Source organism: Xiphias gladius, chromosome 1, assembly GCF_016859285.1.
Source record: "Xiphias gladius isolate SHS-SW01 ecotype Sanya breed wild chromosome 1, ASM1685928v1, whole genome shotgun sequence".
NCBI classification, from domain to species: domain Eukaryota; kingdom Metazoa; phylum Chordata; class Actinopteri; order Istiophoriformes; family Xiphiidae; genus Xiphias; species Xiphias gladius.
Window position 1 is genome coordinate 19,611,273 of NC_053400.1, and position 22,525 is coordinate 19,633,797.

The 22,525-nt window shown below is 39.6% G+C and overlaps 1 protein-coding gene across 3 annotated transcripts; it reads left to right on the top strand.

Moving 5' to 3' along the window:
- Nucleotides 1-791: 791 nt before the first annotated feature.
- Nucleotides 792-22,372, top strand: usp47 (ubiquitin specific peptidase 47). 3 transcript variants are annotated; one of them, XM_040127913.1, is made up of 28 exons: nucleotides 792-1,103; nucleotides 7,562-7,756; nucleotides 8,867-8,983; nucleotides 9,129-9,282; nucleotides 9,380-9,476; nucleotides 9,565-9,710; nucleotides 9,849-9,928; nucleotides 11,864-12,013; nucleotides 12,120-12,215; nucleotides 12,315-12,467; nucleotides 13,076-13,234; nucleotides 13,784-13,915; nucleotides 14,113-14,189; nucleotides 14,481-14,536; nucleotides 15,250-15,362; nucleotides 15,509-15,610; nucleotides 15,963-16,170; nucleotides 16,474-16,589; nucleotides 16,749-16,868; nucleotides 17,039-17,840; nucleotides 18,108-18,283; nucleotides 18,380-18,460; nucleotides 18,572-18,687; nucleotides 18,923-19,041; nucleotides 19,453-19,583; nucleotides 19,801-19,848; nucleotides 19,934-20,064; nucleotides 20,796-22,372. In XM_040127913.1, the coding sequence occupies exons 1-28, from the start codon at nucleotides 1,059-1,061 to the stop codon at nucleotides 20,968-20,970; spliced, it is 4,095 nt and encodes a 1,364-aa protein (XP_039983847.1). In that variant the 5' UTR covers nucleotides 792-1,058; the 3' UTR covers nucleotides 20,971-22,372. The 3 variants fall into 3 exon arrangements, with proteins under 3 accessions (XP_039983847.1, XP_039983855.1, XP_039983864.1); XM_040127921.1 differs by having other exon boundaries at nucleotides 13,079-13,234; nucleotides 20,796-20,970; XM_040127930.1 differs by lacking the exons at nucleotides 792-1,103; nucleotides 7,562-7,756 and adding an exon at nucleotides 8,681-8,722 and having other exon boundaries at nucleotides 20,796-20,970.
- Nucleotides 22,373-22,525: the final 153 nt, after the last annotated feature.

Below are 22,525 nucleotides of genomic sequence, written 5' to 3' on the forward strand. Positions count from 1 at the left end.
GGCCCTTATTAACCACCCGTTGTGGTTAATAAGGGGTGTGCAGTATTCCTATGATTTGATCAAGCACCAATGCACATATGATCCATGCTCAATATCGTAACAAAATTACATTTTGATAAATGTCCTCAGGATCAGGTAATAAGGTGGGACTCACCTGACTGCCCTCATATCATGCCTCGTTGTTGCATATTTCCATATTACAAAGTTACAATTTTTTTTTTAAATTATCAATCAGTTGACACACAGTGGGGCTTTTGGGTGCCACTGGGGCTTTGGGGTGTCCCGGTGCCTTTTGGCAGTTGCCAGCGTTGCCTGGTTAGTAATCCAGTCTCGAGTATGGGTATGTTGTGTGTATCGGAGAGCATTCTCTGCAGTGCATGCACGGTTTATTATGGGCCAGGAGCCTAAGATGACCAGTGGGCCCTCTTATCATTCACAATTACACAGTAAAGAGAATAAAGTTATGAATTCCTGAAACAGTTCTAGTATTCTGTGAGAAACTGTGTTACTGTTCATCGTGAAGCCATGTTGAACACTTCACTGAATTTAATCAATCATAATTGCTGTGATCGGATTGAAAGCAGCGCGTTGCTTAAGTTGAAAGCATTGCCAAACTGCCCCACAGCTGAGCTGCCTCGCTCTCACAGACGGGCCAAACCATTTGTGCCGTGTGTGTGTGTGTGTGTGTTTTTCTGTCATGTTTGTCTTTTACTAAAAACAATAAAAAATAAAAAACGCACAAACACCTACCGACGTCATCCTATCCGCACACATCACGCACGCCTGTCTGGATGGAATGTGACGCCACAGCTCTGTGCGTGAAGTCTCGCGGAGTAAAACACCGGCCATTTTTCTCCGTTCACAGCAGGACACTTTGTGCTTGGGCAGTCTAACCGAGATCACTTTTATAAGCCTACAAGTTTTTGCAAGTTTAATTTTGTTATCCAAGCATCCAAACTTAGGACAAACAGGACACAAACCATGTTTGTGTGTATCGCTGCAAAGTTTTTTCGCTGACATCCCTGGCCGGATAGATGCTTGTCTAAACTGTCGCGCAAATGGAAATGGTGCCTAACGAGGAGAACCAGTTCGTACCCAAAGAGGTGAGGTTATTACGGACCCAGCCCAGCCCAGGTTGGCGAAACAACCTCTGGCCGTCAGCTGTCACCCTTGCAGACCGTGCACTTTAATAATGGCAAAACTTTTGCACCACTTTGCGAGTTTGTGATCTTAGTGTATCGTTTTAAGGGCTATCTCAGCTGCTAACAGTTAGCGAAACATGACTTGGACGGCCTATCATGACATGGCTAACTAGCGCTAGCTACAGGCATCATCAGTTAGCGGCTAGTTTCACTACATCTCAGACAAAGTGAGTTTATGTGGGTAGCCAAATCTTTGGCGTAATTATAATTAAGTTGTCTTGCATTCTAATTTGGCTTTCTGTTGATCAAAAACTCCTGAGCTTTTCAGATGCTGTTGCAGCAGTATGCGTCCCCTCAAACAAAGACGACATTTGTCAACATTAGTGAGCTAACTTGGAAGTAACATTAGCTGGTAGAATTTGGCTAGCTAATGTCGTTAGCCTCTTAAGTCTGGTTAATGGCAACAACTCTAGCTAAACTAGATGTTTTTGAAGTTGCTAAAGCGAATGTAAATAACGACATCAACGGACATGACTGGGGGCGTTGAAGCAATGTGTACGCCTGACGCCAATTTACACATATACGTACGTTGATTCCCTCTTGCCCCCGTTTGCAGATTGTTTTGAATTGAACTTGTGGCTTTACTGCAAACGTTAACGTTATCTTGTCAAATTCGCAAGCTAACGCTAATGCTAGCTACCGCTGCTCATATAGATGCAGGTGTGTGCAGCACAGCTTTAATGTGAATGTCAGTTATTTGGGTGCCCCTCACGTCAGAATAAAAATGTTAACCGTTTCAATTTTAACATCCTTGACGAACTCCGTTGCCACGATGAGAAGTTACTTAGCCTTTGCTTGTTTATCCTGCTATGTTTGGCTTGGTAGTTAGCTAACGTTACCCTGCAGTATTCTACCCAAAACAACCATCCACGATGGTCTTTTGCTTTCATGTTTATCACAAAGGTTGAAAATGTGTCGGCCGTAGCCACTGCCAACACCAGTGATGGTTACCAGATGGTAATTTGTTTGCTCGATCAACTGTGACTTTAAAATAAACCTACTCGAGGGTTATTAATGTTATGAGAGTCCCGATCACATGTTATTAAATATTTATGTGTATCTATAGCGTTATTACAAGTCTTCTGGAGTACCAATATTTGATCATGGGTGTTTTTTGTAGCACTTTTGACTCCATTTACGTCAACTGCCAAGTCACACGTCAAGCATGGGACGTCACTCGATGATATTAAGGGCTGGTGGGAAAATTGGATACAATGAAGCAGAGCTGCACACTTTAAATATATTTCATAGTGATAATGTAGCCATTAGCTACACAACTTACTAATGGATCTAGTTAAACTCTGCTGGAACAGCTGTTTTAATTTAAACAAAAAAGGATGACTTGCGTTTGTGAGGAGGAAATAGGTTCGTATTATTTACTTATCGCTTTGGCAGCAGGCTTTCAGTGCTTCAAACATTATCTTTCACTGGTATAAAAAGGTTTAAAGTAGAAACTGGAATTACATCAGTCAGTTCCCTGTTCTGTTTGAGATCAGACAGTTGTCCGATCTCAAAACAGCTATATTTTGACAATTGGCTTCTGTAAGAATGTTTTACATGCACTATGACACAGAGAGCTGCAGCATCAGCTGCAGGTAAATATAATAAATGATAATAATGCCTTTGTGTAATTTAGTATCATTTCCGTTGAAGTAACCATTTATGAATATTTAATGGTTAGGTTTTCATAGTGCTTCCCAGTGTTGAGTTTGCTGTTTTTAAATCATTTCAACAGTGAACTGAGAGATGAGCAGCACGATAAAATAAATGATAAAATGAACAGCATATTAACTGTTTTTATTTGGGGAAAAAAAAGGAATTAGAGCGTTATTGAAGTAACATTAGGATATTCTCTTTGTAATAACAAGATCAACATTTCAATTTTCTTGACTTGCCAAATTGTCTTTTGTTGATCTGGAAAGACATTAATAGTTAATCATTAATTTTTGCCAGTCAGTAAGTCTTTTCCACGAGAAATTTGAATTCTCTTAAGTGTGGAGAACTGCTATTTAAAGGCACATGTAAAAAACATACTTCTTGCCACACTTCATAATATTCTGATAAAGCATTATGTATGAAAAAAGTTGAAGAAGGTTAGTACTTTCAAAGGTTTTGCATATTGGTCTGTTTTGCTTGTACAAGTCACAACAAGCCAAAAACGAACAGGCATTCAACACGTGATGTTTGCCCCCACTGTAAAAATGGATTTTGTTGCCACCACTGGTGTTGCCCAACTTTTCAGCTGACATGTTGTAGTGTCTTTGCTCTTAAGGTGCATAGCACAAATCTGACACAGAACATTTCTCCACCTGCTTTGAGTTTGACTTTGTCATGATATCTGTCTTCAAGAGAAAGCTAAAGTTGTCATTTTGCAGTCATGCATGAAGCTAACCTTGTAGTTTTTACAGTTCTTTTACTTTCACTCCCAGGCTGCCAGTGGTCTCTAAACAAATCAGAAATTCTAAGTAGCTCATTTATTATGTCCAGCCGTGATTTAAAAAAAAAAACAGTATACAGTAGTCCATCCAAACTTATGGCTGATTAAGTGTCACGTTTAGTTGACAGATGTACAGTTACAATAAATTGCATCTGAATTAGAATATTAACTGCTGTTCATGACATAAACCTGTATCCCTTTCCTGTTTTAAGGTTTTGTGTGTGCCGTGTGTAGTTGTAGTTACATTACAGTGTATTATTAGGTGTTGGTTGATACTGAAATTTCACAATATTATAGTCTGTCATTATTTTTGCAATCAGTTACAGCCTTAAAGAAATACTGCCTGTGCTTTGTAGTACCTGTGGCTTCATGTCAGCACCTTGTGATTATATCCACGGTAAAAATAACCTTTAATCTCATAATACACTTGTGTGTTGTCGGCTGCAGCTTCTTTATACGACCTGTCAGTCACATTTTGCGAAGATCACAAACCTCACAAAGAGGTCACAAAAACTGGAATAACTTGAATACATTCCTGTAATTATCACCCTGTCACCGGCCAAGAGGTTGCTTTGCCAGCCAAACAGTGGTAGGTATAGGCCTAAAAGGTGGCTTCATTTAGCCTCAGTTAGGCTACCAACTATCTCCACATATTAGTAGGGTGTGTTTTGGAGTTGCAGACAAAGTATTTTTGATGAGATGAAGAGGATTTCTCAGGTAGACGTTTGTGTGGTGTGGGAGACAACGCTCACAATACAGCATGGTGTTAATTAGATGCATGAAGCAGCACTGTGATGACCATCAGGCAATGATCAAGACACATTCTTCAGTTGAGAGGCAGCTTCGCAAGTACCACCTTCATCACACATAAGAGACATACAGTTAAATAATGGCCATAGACAAATTTATTTGCTGGAAACGACATACTTGAAGTTGTGTGCTATAAAAGAAAAATTTCTGGAAACCATAATCACATTTTGAAAATCATTTGAGTCTGACCACGTACAGTACGTACCAGACCAATCGGACAACAAACTACAGGGAGTGTTTAGACGAAAGAGTGACTCGCTGTCTCTTGAAACTCCTGTTCCACTTGGAAAACAATTTCCACTGTGTGTTACGCAGTTAAGTTAAGCATTAGGCAGCAATTGCATTTTTTTTAAAACAATAGTTCAAAGAGTAAAGATTGTGGATAGTTTGGAAGAATTTTGTCAACCCAAGTTTTACTGTTTCAAAAATCGTAACCAAAAATCAGCGACTGCCCAGCAATTGGGCTTGTCCAGTCATGCATAAGAGGGTTTCTTGCTGATTTTGTAGTGAATGACATAACTGTCAATCATGTCTTATGTGTGCAAATGTGTATAAAGCCCTGTTGAACCACAAGGACAGAAAAGTACTGTTACTTTTTTCAGCTATTTTTATATTTAGTCTTAGTCTTAGTCCTGAGATAAAACATCTATGCTAGTTTTAGTCATATTTACTCAACCTCACCCTTTTTATTTATAGTCCATTTTTAGTCAACTAAAACTCTGGACATGTTAGTCTTGTCTGAGTCAAATAAAAACGTAAACATTTTAGTCTAGTTTCAGCCAAGACTAAGAATGAGTATTTTAGTCAACCTTAAGCAAACTGCTTTCAAATAAGATTTCAAACAACTGATTTTAAAAATTAAGTCTTGAGAGATGCAACAACATTAGCAAATCTGATGAAATCTAACTCTTGCCGTATGAGTCAATCCGAAAGTAACCAAAAAAGGAAATCCTTCATAATCAAAAAGAACACTGTACAACAGCCCTGCAATAAATCCTAACCTTTTAATGTTCAGTTTTGTCAGGAATGTGCCAGAAAGGTGTTGGTTTTATCCTCTAATTTTGCAGGTCTTAGTGATGGTGTTGTACTAGATTGTGTTATACAGTAAGTGTTCATGATAGGTTGTGCACTATGATTTAAATAAATTTGTAAAGAAAATATTTGGAACCTCTGTGCACACAAATCAAGCTAAGTACTTGACAGCTAACTGTTGCCTGGCAGACTTCTTTCAAGCCCAAAACCATTCTCTACATTATATGCTGTGTATTTAAATAACCAGCAGATGTTGTAAGTAGACTACATTTAACTATCATGGACCCATTCAAATTCGACAAGAACTGAAATGTGTATGGCAGTAAAGCTGTGTGTGCTTTAACATGCGTAGCATGTTCAGTACACCAACACAAACAAACTTTCAGTGAGACTAAATCCCCATTATTATTGTGAGATGCTAGTAGATAATGTTACCCCACTAAGTTTTGTAGTTGGCTTAATATTGCTTTAAACGTAAAGTAATGTTATTAAACGTCTTAACATCAAGTTTAGTTCAATTTCTGTGTGGTGCGCCTCAAGGTGTCTCCTCAGGTTTGTTTGCCCCCCCAGTCATTTTGTAGCCACAGGGCTTCTCTCTTGACAAGACACTTTTTCTCTGGACGGCATTATATTTAGAGTGGGTCCAAATGTCAACCAGTTTTATTGCTGTCAGGTTCTTTTCCCTTCAGGTATATTATCGGATCATATCTAGGCACAGTCTAGCACTGTTGGCAGTGCGTTCATTGGTGCGCTGGTGTGAAAGATGATTTAAGCACGCAGGAAGAGAAATATGCATCGCAGCTATTCAAAGAAGGACATCCAGGTTAAGTCACTGTTTGAAAAAAACATTGTATGAAATTTTGTCTCCTCTTTTACATCAATGGAAATAGAGATTTTGGTAAAGTTATCGTTTTTTACATTTTAGTCTTGTCTTATTTCATCAACGTCATTGCATGTTGGTGTAGTCACAGGTAGTGTTTAAAGACGTTGATGCCGTCTCGTTATCGTCTTGTTTAAATCATGAAAAAAACATTGTTGACGAAGATATTAAATTTACAGAAAAGAAAATGTGATCTGCTTTTGCAAGACCGTCATTGTTGGAGATAAGCTCCTGCATGTCACCAGCACATCAGTTTATGTTTTATTGTTGAGTATTTTATTTGTTTTTATTATTGCGACGAAAATACTGCGAAACATTACTGTTTGATCATTCATCAAGGCGATATCAAGATATAACTCTAAATAAATAGTAAGTTACATGGTGGTAGTTTTATATGGTATTACTTTAACTGAAGAAAAGTTTGTTTTAAGGAGAGCTCTTCATGTTTCATGTTTGTAATCATGACATAACCAATTGTTGACCCAGTGTATACATAGTTTTCAATTATAAGCATAATCCCTTCATGATGGTTCGTTATCATTTGAAAATTTTCTACACTAGTGACAATATGCTGCCTGTTTTTTTTTTTTTTTTTTTTGTTTTGTTTTGTTTTTTAAATTTAGTACAGATAACAAAATGTGGCTTGTTTTCGATGTTTTATTTTGAGGAATAGAAGCTGTTTTACTACAAAACCCTCTCTGGAGACAAGCTTGAATTCTCAAATGTATTCTCAACAAAAGCAACCATACAGAAACTTTCCTTAAATAAAATAATCTAAAATTGGCAACGATTTAATTTAAATTAGGAACTCTCTGATCAAAGAAAATGTAAAGAAAAAGAATACAAATCTGACCAGACACGCTAGCTTTTTTTTTTCTTTTTTTTTTGTGCTGTGACATAATTGAAGTTGGTAACAAAAATGTATTTGGTTCAACAACCAGCTGTATATGTATCAGAAATGTATCTTACCTTGTAACAGGTTAGTCATATCAGTAATGAGGCATGAGGTGAGGTGGCATTTTTTTTTTCGTGTACTGCCGTGTTTCTAAAAGTGACATTTGCTGCAAAGCTGTGTTCTAACCATTTTATTCTAACGCTTAGCATTTCACCAATATATGGTGTACTAAAACACACAAAATACAGAGTGAAAATTTAGAACATACATCATGGTAAACTTTTTCTGTTCCTCTTGATTTTTAGATCCAAAATGCAGCTGAGGAGCCCAGAGTGCTGTGCATAATCCAGGACACCACCAGTGCAAAGACAGTCAATGAGAGGCTGACTCTAAACCTGCCTGCTTCCACCACCCTCTCCAGACTTTATGAAGATGTTGCCCACAAAGCAGGATATGTAAATGGCACATTTGACCTTGCGTGGGGAAATACACCGGACATGGTTAGGACATTAATTCAGTCACTTTTGTTTGTGCCAGTATGTGATAACAGTTTTTCGCAGCTCTCAGTATAACTGGGTCTTTCAATTGAGTTATGGGCTAAAGGTCAGTGATTATCCTGTCAAAACAAAAGGTGAAGTCTAGGTAGAAATTAGATTTTCAGCATCTTGTTCAAAAGTAGTTTAGCTAATATCACTGCATTTAGCACTGGAGCCGAGAGGACTGGGTTGCCCTGCCCTCTTTCCATCACCAGAGGCATTTTGGTTTTGGTGCTGTTGAATTCAGTATTTCAGGTGAAGTCCACATGGATTCATAATAATGCTTCCTAGAGCGTGTTTCCAGTTGCTGTGCACCCTTCTAATAAGTTGGTTAGGACACATATAATAGCCCCTGCAGCTTCTACATTGGAACGGCAGCATCATCATATCATGACCTCAGTGAAGCTGATAGTGATAGAGATATGTCGGAAAGTCAGATAGGGCCAACAGTTCTTTTTTTTTTTTTTATACTATCAGTGTTCAAAAATGGATTTTGCCATACCATTGTTCTCTGCTACAAAGAAATAAAGTGTGTAAGATTGGTGTTGCGAAGAGAGCGCTCTCATATTTAGCACAGAAAATTATAGCATGAACACATTCTTAATGCACTCTCTCGGTGTCGACTGAGTTTGTTCTTGGTTGTCCGTTTATGTACATACTATTCCCTTTCCTTAAATGAGCCCAGGCTAATCCTGCTGCTGACCCAGGCCAAAGCCCAGGTGCTGTGTCTGTTGTTATCTCACTGAGTAGGTCAGTTGATTAAGCCTCTGCATGTTTCCACTGCAGCACTTTGCTGGCTCGTTCTCAGCTTGTCCAGGAGAAACACAGTTACATAGCGTTGTTCACATGTTGGCTTCAAGCTACTTTCCTCGTACGCATCAATACAGGGAATTTGCTGAAAATGAATTCAGTAGGAGTCTAAGTGTTCTTGTGAGTTCATCCAGTTTGTACTTTGTAAACTACTTGTTCTGAATTTTTTTTTTTTTCCTTCCCCTGCCTTTTTCAGGGATTGTTGACTGCTGTATAAAAGCTGTCTGTTCATGGGATTTTTGTTTTTACTTTGCTTCCCTCTAGGCACCACTGGAACATAACACTGAGATGTCCCTCTCAGATTCTGGGTTTGAGCCTGGTGGTAAGAGGAATTTCCTCCAGCTTACAGACAAAGATGGAGAGCAGCCCCAGATTGCATCGGTGAGTGGTACAGGGTTAACAAAATGAGTTCCTTATTTCTTAAATAATTTCAAAAATATTTTTTTTTTGTTGATTGAATTTGGTTTTAGAAACCAAAAATATTTTATTGAAAGATTTTTTTTTTTCTGTATGTTTCTGTGAGCAGGATGAGTCAGGAACAGCAGATAGCAGTGGACTGGATGACAGTTCCCAGGAGCGGTTTATTGGGCCCCTACCGAGAGACAGCACCGCAGGCTGCAGTGGTGACTACAGCAGTCCATCTTACTCCTACTCGTCCATCCTCAACAAATCTGAGACGGGTGCGTTTCGCTCAACTTTTGAATACGTGACGTCACTTCCTTTCAACCCCATACTTTAGTCTTACTTCTTGCCTCCTGCCTCTTGCCTTCACTGTAGGTTATGTGGGCTTGGTTAACCAAGCTATGACCTGCTACCTGAACAGTCTGCTACAAACGCTGTTCATGACCCCGGAGTTCAGAAATGCACTCTACAAGTAAGGAACAATGCTCATAGAAGTCTTTGAAGTTTTACTTTTGATGTATACATTTTAAAATTCTTCTATAACTTCTGTGTAACTTCAGCTGGGAGTTTGAGGAGTCAGAGGAAGATCCTGTCACCAGTATCCCCTACCAGCTGCAAAGGCTTTTTGTCCTGCTGCAGACTAGTAAGAAACGGGCGATTGAGACCACTGATGTGACGAGAAGCTTTGGCTGGGACAGCAGTGAGGGTGAGCATTTGTGCTTTCCTGTGATTAGACTCACATGGCTTGTCTGTGTGTTCTTTAAAGAAGAGACCATGTGCCTCTGCATCTGTACACTAAATTGTGTTTTTTTTTTTTTTGTCTTTTCTTTTTTTTTTTTCTTAGCTTGGCAGCAGCATGACATCCAAGAGCTGTGCAGGGTCATGTTCGATGCCCTGGAGCAAAAGTGGAAGCAAACAGAGCAGGTAGGAGAAAGCAAAACGTTTTCCTAGACTTCTGACAACAAAAATTCAGCAGCCAGTCTGAGGGCTCCCCCCACAATGGAAACAAAAGACCTACTGTGGAAAAAGGGAAATGGGCCACTAATCCCCAGGGTTAGCTGTTTCTTATCTCAGTTATAAACTGCAGACACTCAGTCCAGTGTGCGTATATACAGCCATGTGGTCTGTACACATGAGCTCCTGGTCTGGACAAAATCAATGCATGTGATTGAGCCCCATTAAAATAATATTTTACTTTTGGATATTAATAGTAAAGGTGGGAATTTAAAGTTAAAATGTTGATAAACTGGTTATAGTAGAACTGTTTCAGCCAACTCCAGATGAGATATGAAGATTTAACATTCCCTCAGACATCAGTCTAGAATGTAGATACACATAAATTTGTTATCCATGTTGGTTTACTGCTAGCCTGTGAAAACAGTTGTTCTGTTGAGCCACAGAGGACGTTATACAGCTGTTTTCACAGTCTGAGTGGCACTTCCTGGGATGAGTGAGAGCCCCTTAAATGCTAGCTTAGCATGTTACTGTGTTAACTGTGCATATATGTACACCTGTGTGTGTGTGTGTGTGTGTGTGTGTGTGTGTGTGTGTGTGTGTGTGTGTGTGTATATATATATATATATATATATATATATATATATATATATATAAATAAGTGAAAAGAAGTAAATACAACCCCTGCAGTAAACTGACTCCCCACCCCCCTTTGCCAGCTGTTATGCATGAAGGTGGAAATATTTTGCTATATCAACATGCAGTATCGTCCACTGCATGGATAGAGGGAAGAATGGATTCCTATAAGTATCAGTAAATTTTGAAAGCAAATGTCCTTCAGTCAGTCAAGAAAGTGAAACTCAAAAGAGCCTGGCTTCTACAACGGGACAATGATCCAAAGCAGACCTTAAAATCTACCATGAACTCCTTCAAGAAACACAAGCTGAAACTTTTCGAACGGCCCTCAACACCTCACCTCAATATCACTGACAATCTGTGGGTAGATCTTAAACATGCTGTGTGTGTGCAAGACAACCTAAAAATATTGCAGATCTTGAAGTGATCTGCAGGAAGAGTGGGAGAAAAAATTCCTAAGTCTAGAATAAATAGACTCTGAGCTACTGCAAAAAGTGTTGGTAAGCTGTGCTATCTCTAAAAGGAGGGGCTACCGAGTACTGATTTAGTAGGGTGCCCAAGCTTTTGCAAATGAAACAGTTACTGTTAAAATTTTTTCTATTTTTTAAGTTCATGAAATAAAATGTGGTGGTAGTAGTAGTAGTAATGTAGTAGTGCATTAATTACGTAATCTCTTTGAACGTTACAAAAATTGTTTGACAACGCCCCCAATTTCCCCAACAGAAAGGTGGTTCAGACACTGTATGGTGATTCGACAGGCATGTCTTTTGTAGAATACTGAGGACATATCAAGCCAAAATGCTAAATGTAGCATGATAAACGTCAGCATGTTAACATTCAATACTAACATAAATGTCCTGAACAGAATACAATTTAGACTGATGGAAGTCGACCTACAGTAAGCCTGACACCATGGAGCTGAGCCTGGTGAACTGAGTCTGAGATTTCCTAAAATGGCCACTGTACAAAAGATAATCCCCTTTTGATTTTGCTCACAAGATGGCATTTTTCTTCCATTAGACCAAATTTTAAATGTTTTACCTCACTAGTGATAGGAATCAAATAATATCAAAGTTGTTTTTAAACTATTTAGTTTATCTGTTTTAATCCATCTAACACTGTTATCACATAGCAATAATTCCACATTGGTGCCTGATTCAGTAAGACATTGTAGCAGGGAGAGAAAATTTTTCAGCTTAAACAAATGTTGTATTGTTAGAAGTGAAACATGGCTGAGGAGGCCTGACTGTCATGCCTCCCTGTCCTCAGGCTGACCTGATCAACCAGCTGTACCAGGGGAAGCTGAAGGATTATGTCCGATGTCTGGAGTGTGGCTATGAGAGCTGGAGGATTGATACTTACCTGGACATCCCTCTTGTGATCAGACCCTTTGGAGCCAGCCAGGCCTATGGCAGTGTGGTGTGTTTCTTTCTACATTTCATTCCTTTAAACATTTAACACATTGGCAGCAAATACTCCAACAGCACTTATCACTTATTCACTCTTTGGGATTTTTCTGACACAGGAGGAGGCTTTGCAGGCATTCGTCCAACCAGAAACTCTGGATGGACCCAACCAGTACTTCTGTGAACGTTGCAAAAAGAAATGTGACGCCCGGAAGGTGAGCCAACTTGAAAATGTGACATGGGAGTCGCGTTCAGAGAATACACGATTCTGCTATTGACCTGTCTGATCCTCTGATAAATGCTTATCTGCACAGGGTCTGAGATTTCTGCACTTTCCCTACCTGCTGACACTACAGCTGAAAAGGTTTGATTTTGACTACACCACTATGCATCGAATCAAGCTTAATGACCGCATGACTTTCCCTGAGGAACTTGACATGAGTCCATTCATTGATGTGGAAGATGAGGTGAGAGCAGCAATGGTAGTACCTGCTTCAATCACTATTTCATTTTTAAATTAGATTAATAGATCTTCAGAATACCCAAAGAATTTTCATTCTGTCTATCTGTTCACCGTCAATTACTTGACATGATTATAAGATATGGTTGAAAAACGAAAAATGTGTCACACACTCCACTTTTATGTGTTTTTCAATTACGTTATGTAATCCATTGGGTATTGACATTTTCAAATGTTAAATCAACTACTCTGGATCCTCCAGGAATATATAACATTGAGGTTATCTCCCTCTGGGTAAATATCAATACCTTCTCAATACAAATATATCTAGTGGTGAGTGAATGGGAGCATGGGATAATTCCATTTTGTTTGGATCTTGTACTGCTTCTGCGTTCACTAATACGACACAGAGTGAGATATATGAAATGAAAATGTATGAAAATGTTATCATGTAAAAAGAACACGTGGAGCTGTAGTATGTGACATATTTTGCTCCAAAAGCTACTCGCAATATTATGCAATATATGCATACTTATAGTTAACCACTGTGGCTAGCCTGATTTTATATATTTAATCCTTGTCTATTATTGTTTTTGAAATTGGCCTCCTCTCTAGAAGTCGCCTCAGACAGAGAGCTGCACTGACAGTGGAGCGGAGAATGAAGGCAGTTGCCACAGCGACCAGATGAGCAATGATTTTTCCACTGATGATTGTGTGGATGAGGGCATTTGCTTGGACAGCACCGGCAGCACAGAGAGAGTGTTGAAGCCAAAGGTGATCATCTTGACCACTCAACTATATAGATATTGCTGATTGGTTGTATGTGAAAATGTGTGGACATGGGGAGTCATTGAATGATGAGCTCCTCTAGAGGCTCATCGTGACCATCTGTTAATTTTTTTCTTTTCTTTTTTTTTTCCTTTCTCTTTATATTGTCTCCCATCGTTAGTTTCCATCCTTTAAATGTTATTGAACCACTGTCTGCTGGCAGACAAAGCTAGAAAGTGATGCTTCGTACATGAGGTGTCTTTCTTTCATTCATAATGTGTACTGCACTTTCTAGATGGTGACCTAGCCAACACTTTGTGGGTCATGGTCATTTTGTTACATAAAATTGTCTTTTCTCTGTGCATGCTTCCCACATTTGTACAATCAATGTTGCTGATTTCATCTGACCCTAGCTCTGCAAATACAGCATGTCTTGAGCTCATATCTTGCCATTGTCATTCTCAGCATCAGTTACCCTGCATGTTGAGCACCAATGCCACACAGCTGGGTTGTTACTTTAATCTGAACAATAAGATTTTCCTGTCTTGTTCTCAGAGTTTGCTGACATTTGAGCTGTTCTCCGTCATGGTCCATTCTGGGAGCGCTGCAGGTGGCCACTACTACGCCTGCATCAAATCCTTCAGTGATGGCCAGTGGTACAGTTTCAACGATCAGCATGTTAGCAAGGTCAGCCTCATCCCCTGACTAACCAGTTTTGTCCTCTTACAGCAGTTAAATGTCAGGCAGAATGACTCACCAGACTATATCAGTGGTAGTCATTAGTTTGTACTCTTAATAAACTAAGCAAACAATGTCCCTGTCATTTTAACATTCTACTTATTAACATCATTGTGAGTATGTTTCTGTGCCTTTCTGTTGGGCAGATCACCCAGGATGATATCAGGAAGACATATGGGGGGTCCTCAGGGAGCAGAGGCTATTATTCCAGTGCCTTTGCAAGGTCAGTTGACTCTCCTATCTGTCTCCAACATTCAGTGGGTTGACAGACATCACATGCTTACAGTACATTGGCTTAGGGAATAGAATACAACAGCAATGGACTGGAACCTGTCATTTACATCAGTGTTCAAAGGGGGAAACAAAAAGGTTCTTGTTTATTCTTTGTTCTTTGTACTTTCATGTTCCTGTTGAAGGAATAGGCAGCTACTCTTAGGACTGACAAAGCAGTATCTTCTCTCTCTATATATAATATTCCACATTCATTAACAAGACATCTTTTTTCTCCCAACAGCTCTACAAATGCATATATGCTGATTTATAGATTGAAAGATCCCTCAAGGAATGCAAGTAAGAAATTCATTCAGTTAAATCTGACATAGAAATGCCTAAATTAGTGAGATACCAACACAAACATGATGCTCAGTTTCTGTCATTTTGTTGGTTGTCTCTTGACTTAATCAATAGCAAAGTCCCTGCTCAACTGTAAAAGGACAACGCTGGTGGTTTTTCCATGTTTTAGCATACAAATTGTTTGTAATACTACAGTCTTACCATATTTTTTCGTCAAACCAGTTTTATGTCTTGATTAGGCTACAAAATGGATTTTGATGTTTCTGACTTCATTAAATATTTTGGAGCTGGTCATAGTTGGCTTGGGGTTTTCAAGCAAAGAGATGCAGGTGAATAAATGCCAGATATATTGATTGATTTTCAAAATGAATTAAGTATGTACTGATACCTACTGTACACGAAAAGAGGATCCAGTGTCTTTTATGGACAGAAATCATTTACTGACAGTTCCCAGCAGGCCCTGTCTGTAGTCCACCTTAACTAAGGTCTTTTGTCTTGATATTACATGTGTTAGTAGTTGTCAGAGGCATAGCATTGCATCATTTTTGAAAATAACATATAGCTTCTTGGGTTTAGTGCTTCATGGGACATCATTCAGTGCCATAATGTTGGTTGTGGTTATCATTTTCGGAGCCCTCTTACTATATGATAGAATGGATTGAGCTTTTGTCCTGTAATGTGATTTACAGCATACTCTGTTCTGTCTGCAGAGTATTTAGCCGTGGAAGACTTCCCAGAGCACATAAAGAGTTTGGTTCAGAAGGAGAAGGAGTCTGAAGAGCAGGAAAAGAGACAGAGGGAGATTGAGCGCAATACCTGCAAGGTACCTGATCCTTTGGCTTCGTTCAGATCCAACATTCTGCTTCTGAACAAAGATCTTTGCATTGACTGTTTTTTGTTTGTTTGTTTTTGTTTTTTTCCCCCCCAAATAAGATGAATTTTTCTGAATCTTATTCTCTTTACCTTCAGATCAAGCTTTTCTGCATGCATCCCGTAAAGACGATGATGGAGAGCAAGCTGGAAGTGCACAAGGACAAAACTCTCAGAGAAGCTACAGAGATGGCCTACAAGGTTTGTTGGCTCACTGGTTTTCTTCTCCATCTGGTTTTCCAAACACATAACTAATCAGGTCAATGTGTTTTGGCAGCAAAGTATTGATTACTGAATATTGGAGTGCCCTTAAATTAATTGCCAAGGGCACTTCTAAAAGCAGGTTTCTGCTTGCAACCACTGTACCACACAACAGTAATGTAACATTCACAAAAGGATTATGTTTAGCTTTAGAAAATAGTTGTGATGTTGAGTATACAAAATTTTCCGTATACAATATTAGGCTAAAATAGTCCTAGTTAGGGCTAACTCTATTCTTATAAAGGTAGTACTTTCATTACTGTTGCGATAATTTGTGAACTCTGTACCTCAGCTGATGGAGCTGGAGGGAGTCGTCCCTCTGGACTGTTGTCGCTTGGTCAAGTATGACGAGTTCCACGAGTACCTGGAGCGCTCCTATGAAGGCGAGGAGGACACACTGATGGGTCTCCTGCTGGGAGGAGTTAAGTCCTCATACATGTTCGACTTGCTGCTAGAGACCCGCCGGCCAGAGCAAGTGTTCCAGCCTTACAAACCTGGAGGTCAGTAGCCTGCTACTGTTGAGTCAAACGATTCAGTTAGGAATGTTTGAAAGTGATAGTGTTGTACTTAGCGCTGCATGGGTAACTGTGTGCAATCACTTTTTCAAAAAATATCATAAGTATGATTAAAACCCATGTGGCAGTGTGTGCATGACCTTGTAAACTCTTCCATATGCACCAACTCTGATGGTTGGGAGCAAATGGACTGTACACTAATGATGGATGTAGATGTGTTGATGGTCAGAAAAGCAAGCAAAATAACTGCTTTTATGACAATATGGCTGTGTTTCTGATTTTCTGCAGAGGTGATGGTGAAGGTTCATGTTGTGGATCTGAAAAGTGAGACCATTGCCTCTCCAATAAGTGTTCGGGCGTATTTGAACCAGACGATCACTGAATTCAAACAGCTTATTGCACAGGTTTCTTACTATACTCAGTTTCTTCACTGTATCTTTGTTTCCCTCTCCTCCTCCTGTTCGTTTTCCTCTTCCATTTTAAACATTAACATTGAAAATTCTTCGAAATAAATTGAGAATGTGAGATCAAACTGGCAGCCTTATGTATGTGTTTCTACCCAGGCTACGGGGTTATCTGCAGAAACAATGCGTGTGGTCCTGGAGCGCTGCTATAATGACCTTCGGCTCCTTTATGTTCCAAACAAGACGCTGAAAGCTGAGGGATTCTTCAGGAGTAACAAGGTCTCTTAATTTACTTCCAGTTCTGACTTTTGTGATTCCCTATGTTGCCATTGTGTTTGCCACTTTTGAGTAAAAATTTAGCAGTCAAAAGAATTTACTATTGCGCTTAAGAGCGCTATTAACACTATTAAGTTTAATTTTCACCTGTTTTGTGTTTTATTTTTTATTAGGTTTTTGTAGAGAGCTCTGACTCGACTGATCATCAGGTTGCTTTCACTGACTCAGTCTTGTGGAAACTGTTGGATCGTCACGGGAACACGATCAGAGTCTTGGTCTTACTGCCTGAGCAGTCTCCTGGTACCTTGGCCAACAGAACTCTTTGCCAAAAATTGGGAGTTGACTCTGATGTGCCCTTTGATGAGTCAAAGGGTAACAGGAAATCTGTAGAAGCTATACTCGAGGAGAGCACAGAAAAGTTAAAGAATCTATCTCTGCAGCAGCAGCAGGGCTCCAGCACCAGTGACAGCCAGAAAAGCTCTGACGCCAGCGACTTTGAGCATATCGAATCCCCAACCCAAGAGGCTGACTCGAACTCTTCACTGTGCGTGGCCGCAGACAACAGAGAGTTAGAGAACCGGATCAGGGCCACAGCTGGGAGCAGCGGCGGTGCCTCCTCTGACCCCGAGAACCACTTTGCCTGTGAGGAGCGCTCAGACTCTGAGGTGAACAATGACCGCAGCACCAGCTCAGTGGACAGCGACATCCTGAGCTCTAGTCACAGTAGTGACACACTGTGCAATGCAGACAGCGGACCCATACAGCTGGCCAATGGCCTGGACTCGCACAGCATCACAAGTAGCCGACGCTCCAAAGCCCACGAGGGCAAAAAAGAGACCTGGGACACTGCTGAAGAAGACTCTGGAACAGATAGCGAATATGACGACAATGGGAAGAGCAAGGCAGAGGCTCAGTACCTGTACTTCAGAGCAGAACCTTGTTCTCAGGATGACTCCTCGTGGGATACACAAAAATGTATGAATCTTCTACTTATGATGCAGTTTAAAGGATTTTTAAAATAAAATTTTGTTTTAATTGTCTTTGTCAACTTTAATCGAGGGAGGTAGAATGACACTTCTTTTTTGCAGAACTCCATCCTACAATTAAAACTGAGCACGCTTGACTAGATTATTAGAGAAAACAAGAGGGAGACTGACCAACATATTCATCAGATGTTTTCCTTCCTTGAGAGAGATAAATTTGACAAAATGTTTAATTGTTGTTTCTTGTGATCTACCTCAGGTTTAGTAGTTCATGTGGACAAGAGAATAACATTAGCAGCATTTAAACAGAACCTGGAGCCCTATGTAGGAGTGACCTCGACCCAGTTCAAGGTGTTTCGGGTGTACGCCAACAACCAGGAGTTTGAGAGCGTACGGCTCAACGAAACACTCTCATCGTTCTCTGACGATAACAAGGTCAGGATAAATATTCAGCATTTATTGATTTGATTTTGGTAGTTTGTGTGAAAGTGAGCTAATACTTACTAAAACTTAACTTTTTACTCTCCACAGATAACCATTCGACTAGGAAGAGCACTTAAAAAGGGTGAATACAGAGTTAAAGTGTATCAACTACTAGTGAATGAACCAGAGGTAAGAACTGAATGAATTTTCTGCCACAATAATCTACATGGTTTTGGTTAAAGTTACCTGACTATGTCAGAAATATAATAATCTGATTGTGGTGTTTTCTTGTTTTTTCAGCCCTGCAAGTTCCTTGTGGACACGGTGTTTGCCAAGGGCATGACTGTCAGACAATCCAAAGAGGAGCTGCTTCCTCAGTTGAAAGAGCAGTGCAAGCTTGACCTCAGCATTGACAGGTAAGATTTTGAGATTACAAATAAAAATGAAAACAAATGACAAATTTGGTGCACATCATTCATTAACAAATAAAAATGTAAATGTATATATGTACAATGTATGTTTGTATAAAACAGTTTATTACTGATAGACATCATAAAGACTCATCTAAATCCTTAGTTGAGTGGGTACAACTGTATGTGTGTTTTTAAAAAAAGAAAAGAAGTATAAATGTACGTATATGTGTGTGGTCAGGGTTCGTCTCAGGAAAAAGACATGGAAGAACCCAGGTACAGTGTTTCTGGATTACCATGTCTATGAGGAGGACATCAGCATCTCCTCCAACTGGGAAGTTTTCCTGGAAGTCCTCAATGGTAACACCTGCTCTGCAGATTCTTTCAAACAAGTTACAATAATAAATTAACACTAAAGCTGTATTGGCAATAACTCCTATGTTACATTTTTAACTACTTGTAATAAAATCCCCCAAAGCCATTTTTTTTACTTTGGCATAAACAAAAATTAGTTCCTAGGTGAGACAACAGACAAAAGGTGAAATTATCTGTTGCTTCCAAACACTCAAGGCAATTTCACATGGAGGAAATTGTTATTATTATTATTATTATTATTATTGTTGTTGTTGTTGTTGTTTTTGGAAACCCATGCCATGAATCTATAAATGCCAGAAGTGTGTTCCACCTCTTCTATTGCCCACTGAAGTTTCGGGGGGTGTAAGGCACAGCTACTGTGGAACTTGACCCATGGTCCTCCTATCTGTTTCTCAGAACCAGAGAGGATGAAGTCCATGTCGCAGCTGGCTGTGCTGACCCGGAGATGGAGCCCGGCTGCAATGAAGCTGGGGCCTTTTCAGGAAGTGATTCTGGAGAGCAGCAGTGTAGAAGAACTTAAGGAGAAGGTTTGTCTGCCACCTGATAAATGTGTTTTTCTGGGTATGTTCATGCACAGCTCTCCCCCTTTGAAAACACTGCTGTTCAACATCACTATCTTTCATTAATTAATTAAGGGAAATTACATTTACCTTCGTGTTGAGGACATAAACTACATAAAAAAATAACCTCACTGTGAGTGGTATTTATAGCAATTTGTGCTGGATTTCTTTATTCTTTTGGCAGCTTAGTGAAATGAGTGGTATTCCTCTTGAAAACCTGGAGTTTGCAAAGGTATGTAAATTTTATTATCTCAAACAGGATCTAATTTTTCATGTTATATTACTTTACTGGTAAGCCTTCTGTCTGTTGTGTGCAGGGTAGAGGAACGTTTCCTTGTGATATTTCTGTGTTGGAGATCCATCAGGATCTGGACTGGAACCCTAAGGTGTCAACTCTTAATGTGTGGCCTCTGTACATCTGTGATGATGGAGCTGTGGTCTTCTACAGGTAAAAGAAAAAAATTCAACAAAGACTGTCCACATTCAAACGTAGGTTTATGTGTCTGTCTTCTCAGAGTTTTACAAAATCATTAGACAGACACACAGGACTATGATCAGTCTTTGCCGTAATAATGTGTTGGAGTGTGAATATCTCTTAGTATTTATTCATTTGTGCTCAATTATTTTGGGTTTAGGCATGTGCCAATATGAAACTTTAAGAGTAAGGTTGTTGTGCCTTAAAGTGTCTCAGAGCACACATTAGTGTTATGACAATTAGTGAGATAGTTTTCAAATATTAAAGCAAAAATTAATTACAGTTCACCCAAAACAATACATTTTATTTTTTAATATGTAAACATGCAAATGTTTTAGCTATTTGACACCAGTACGCCAAAGAAGAAATGTAATGAGACAGAAAAAAGGTATCAAAATTTAGCTACATTAGTTGCATAATAAATTCTATGCATACCGATTTATTGAGCCCCCGCTTGGTGATATAAGAGTGGTTGAGTTGTTTGGATAATGAGATTAATAAGATGTGAAACCACTGTATAATTATGTATGTGTGCTGTGATAGATTCCAGCCACCAGAACCTTTTTTATAATCCTCTCCAAAATACCTTAAAAGATGATGACACAGATGTCCCCTCACTGAACTGCATCACAACCTTATAGTATATTTAATTTTAAAATATTTGGGACTTTGGATCAACATTACTTTGATCTTTGTCGGTGCAGGGACAGCACAGAGGAGCCTATGGAGCTGTCGGAGGATGAGCGCAGTGAGCTGATGAAGAAGGAGAGCAGTCGTCTGCTCAAGACTGGACACCGTGTCAGCTACTCGCCGCGCAAAGAGAAAGCCCTCAAGATCTACCTGGACGGAGGCCCTGCCAAGGACCCGGGGCAGGACTGAGGCACAGAGAAGCACTCCTGGGTATTTGGATCATCTGGCTGCTGTAGCATAGCAACCAGGCTTCAAGTCTCAGTCTCAGTGTCGGGCCTGTTACTGACTTGAACATCAAGCAGCACTGTGAGATGTGCGCTCACCCTCCACTCTGAGCCCCAGGACTGGCTCAGAAACCCTATTGTGCACTATAGTGTATTGTACTGTAAAGTTTAAAGGGAAGTACAAAAGCTATTCAATACAGAAAAGAATCAAATCTGTACAGACAAATCAATCGAAAGTAAAGGCTCCAGAGATGGATGCAGTGATGTTAAGACTGTGAAACTGGGCAGGAAGGCATCCATCCTGTCTATTTAAGTCTCCTGTCTCATCTACGTCAGTCTCTTTCACTCTCCTCTCTCTCACTGCGTGTTTCTTTTTCTGTTTTGGACACAGTGTTGATTCTGATTCATTTGTGACCATCTTGTAAGTCCATAAGCTCACACCTTTTCAGCACTGCTCTAATAGAGAAATCCTTCTCATCTTAACATTGCTCCCCTTCCTTTAACAGTGCATACAACCAAGAACTACTTACTAAGCCTTCCCCAGTCTCACCTCTTCTGGTGAGGCAAACCTCATTCTCTCACTGACTTTGACAAGCTGAGTCGATGTTCATTCACAAGATTTGATGAATCAGTAAAAGCGACAATTAAGAATTTGTAAACTGGAGGTTGTTTCTGCTCCTGTAATGCTCCTATAATGCCAGAGTAATTTGTTGTTATGGGTCGTCCCTACTGCTGCTCTTTGTGCTTTATAGGAGCTTTGCCTCTGTTACAAGACTCCCACTAGATTTAGTGAGACATAGGCTATTGGTCCTTAAATACAAAGTACAATGAAACAAATCCATGTAGACTGTGTTAAGAATCTCCTTGTTTTTTGTTTTGGTTTTTTTTGTAAATTATTATTTGACTCCAGACTTGATCATTCAGTTAGGGCTCCTGCAGCACCAGGCACACATCTGTTGTCTGTATTAACCTTTAATTTAGAAAGTGGATTTTTTTTTTTTTTTTTTTTGGCCACCGTGTGAAATGGGTGTACATCTAGTGTTGTGTGTGTGTCTGTGTGTGTGTGTGTGTGTGTGTGTGTGTGTGTGTGTGTGTGTGTGTGTTGGTTATTGTACTGAGGAGAGGGAGCTCTGGGTTTTTGGCAGAGAGCATGAGGTTGTTTTTTGGCGCTTCTACCTGCTGCTGCTGCTGCTGCTTGATGGACTGACACCAGAGGGTGTAGAAAGCCCGCTGGACTTTCAGTCTGCCTGGGCAACTGCTCTGAGGACTGAAGCTCAGCATCCCGGCCCGTCTGGGCTCCTGATGCTGTCACCAGCTTTTCACTGTAGAAATGCCAATATCTGAAGAAAATCTTTTTTTTTTTGTTTTTTTTTTTGTTGTTGTTGATGTTTATTTCTTTGAGATTAAATTCTGTGTGAAAATAGTTTAAGATGATTTTAGAAATGAATTAAAATGCTTTTTTTCATAACAGTTTTCTGTCACTGTAAATTAAAACAGATTAAATTAATTAACCTCATGTT

Coding starts and splice junctions, on each gene's coding strand:
- usp47 (XM_040127913.1), top strand. CDS start 1,059: ATGGAAATGGTGCCTAACGAGGAGAACCAGTTCGTACCCAAAGAG. Junction 7,757..8,866: donor GGGGAAATACACCGGACATG/GTTAGGACATTA, acceptor GCTTCCCTCTAG/GCACCACTGGAACATAACAC. Junction 16,590..16,748: donor TCAAACAGCTTATTGCACAG/GTTTCTTACTAT, acceptor GTTTCTACCCAG/GCTACGGGGTTATCTGCAGA.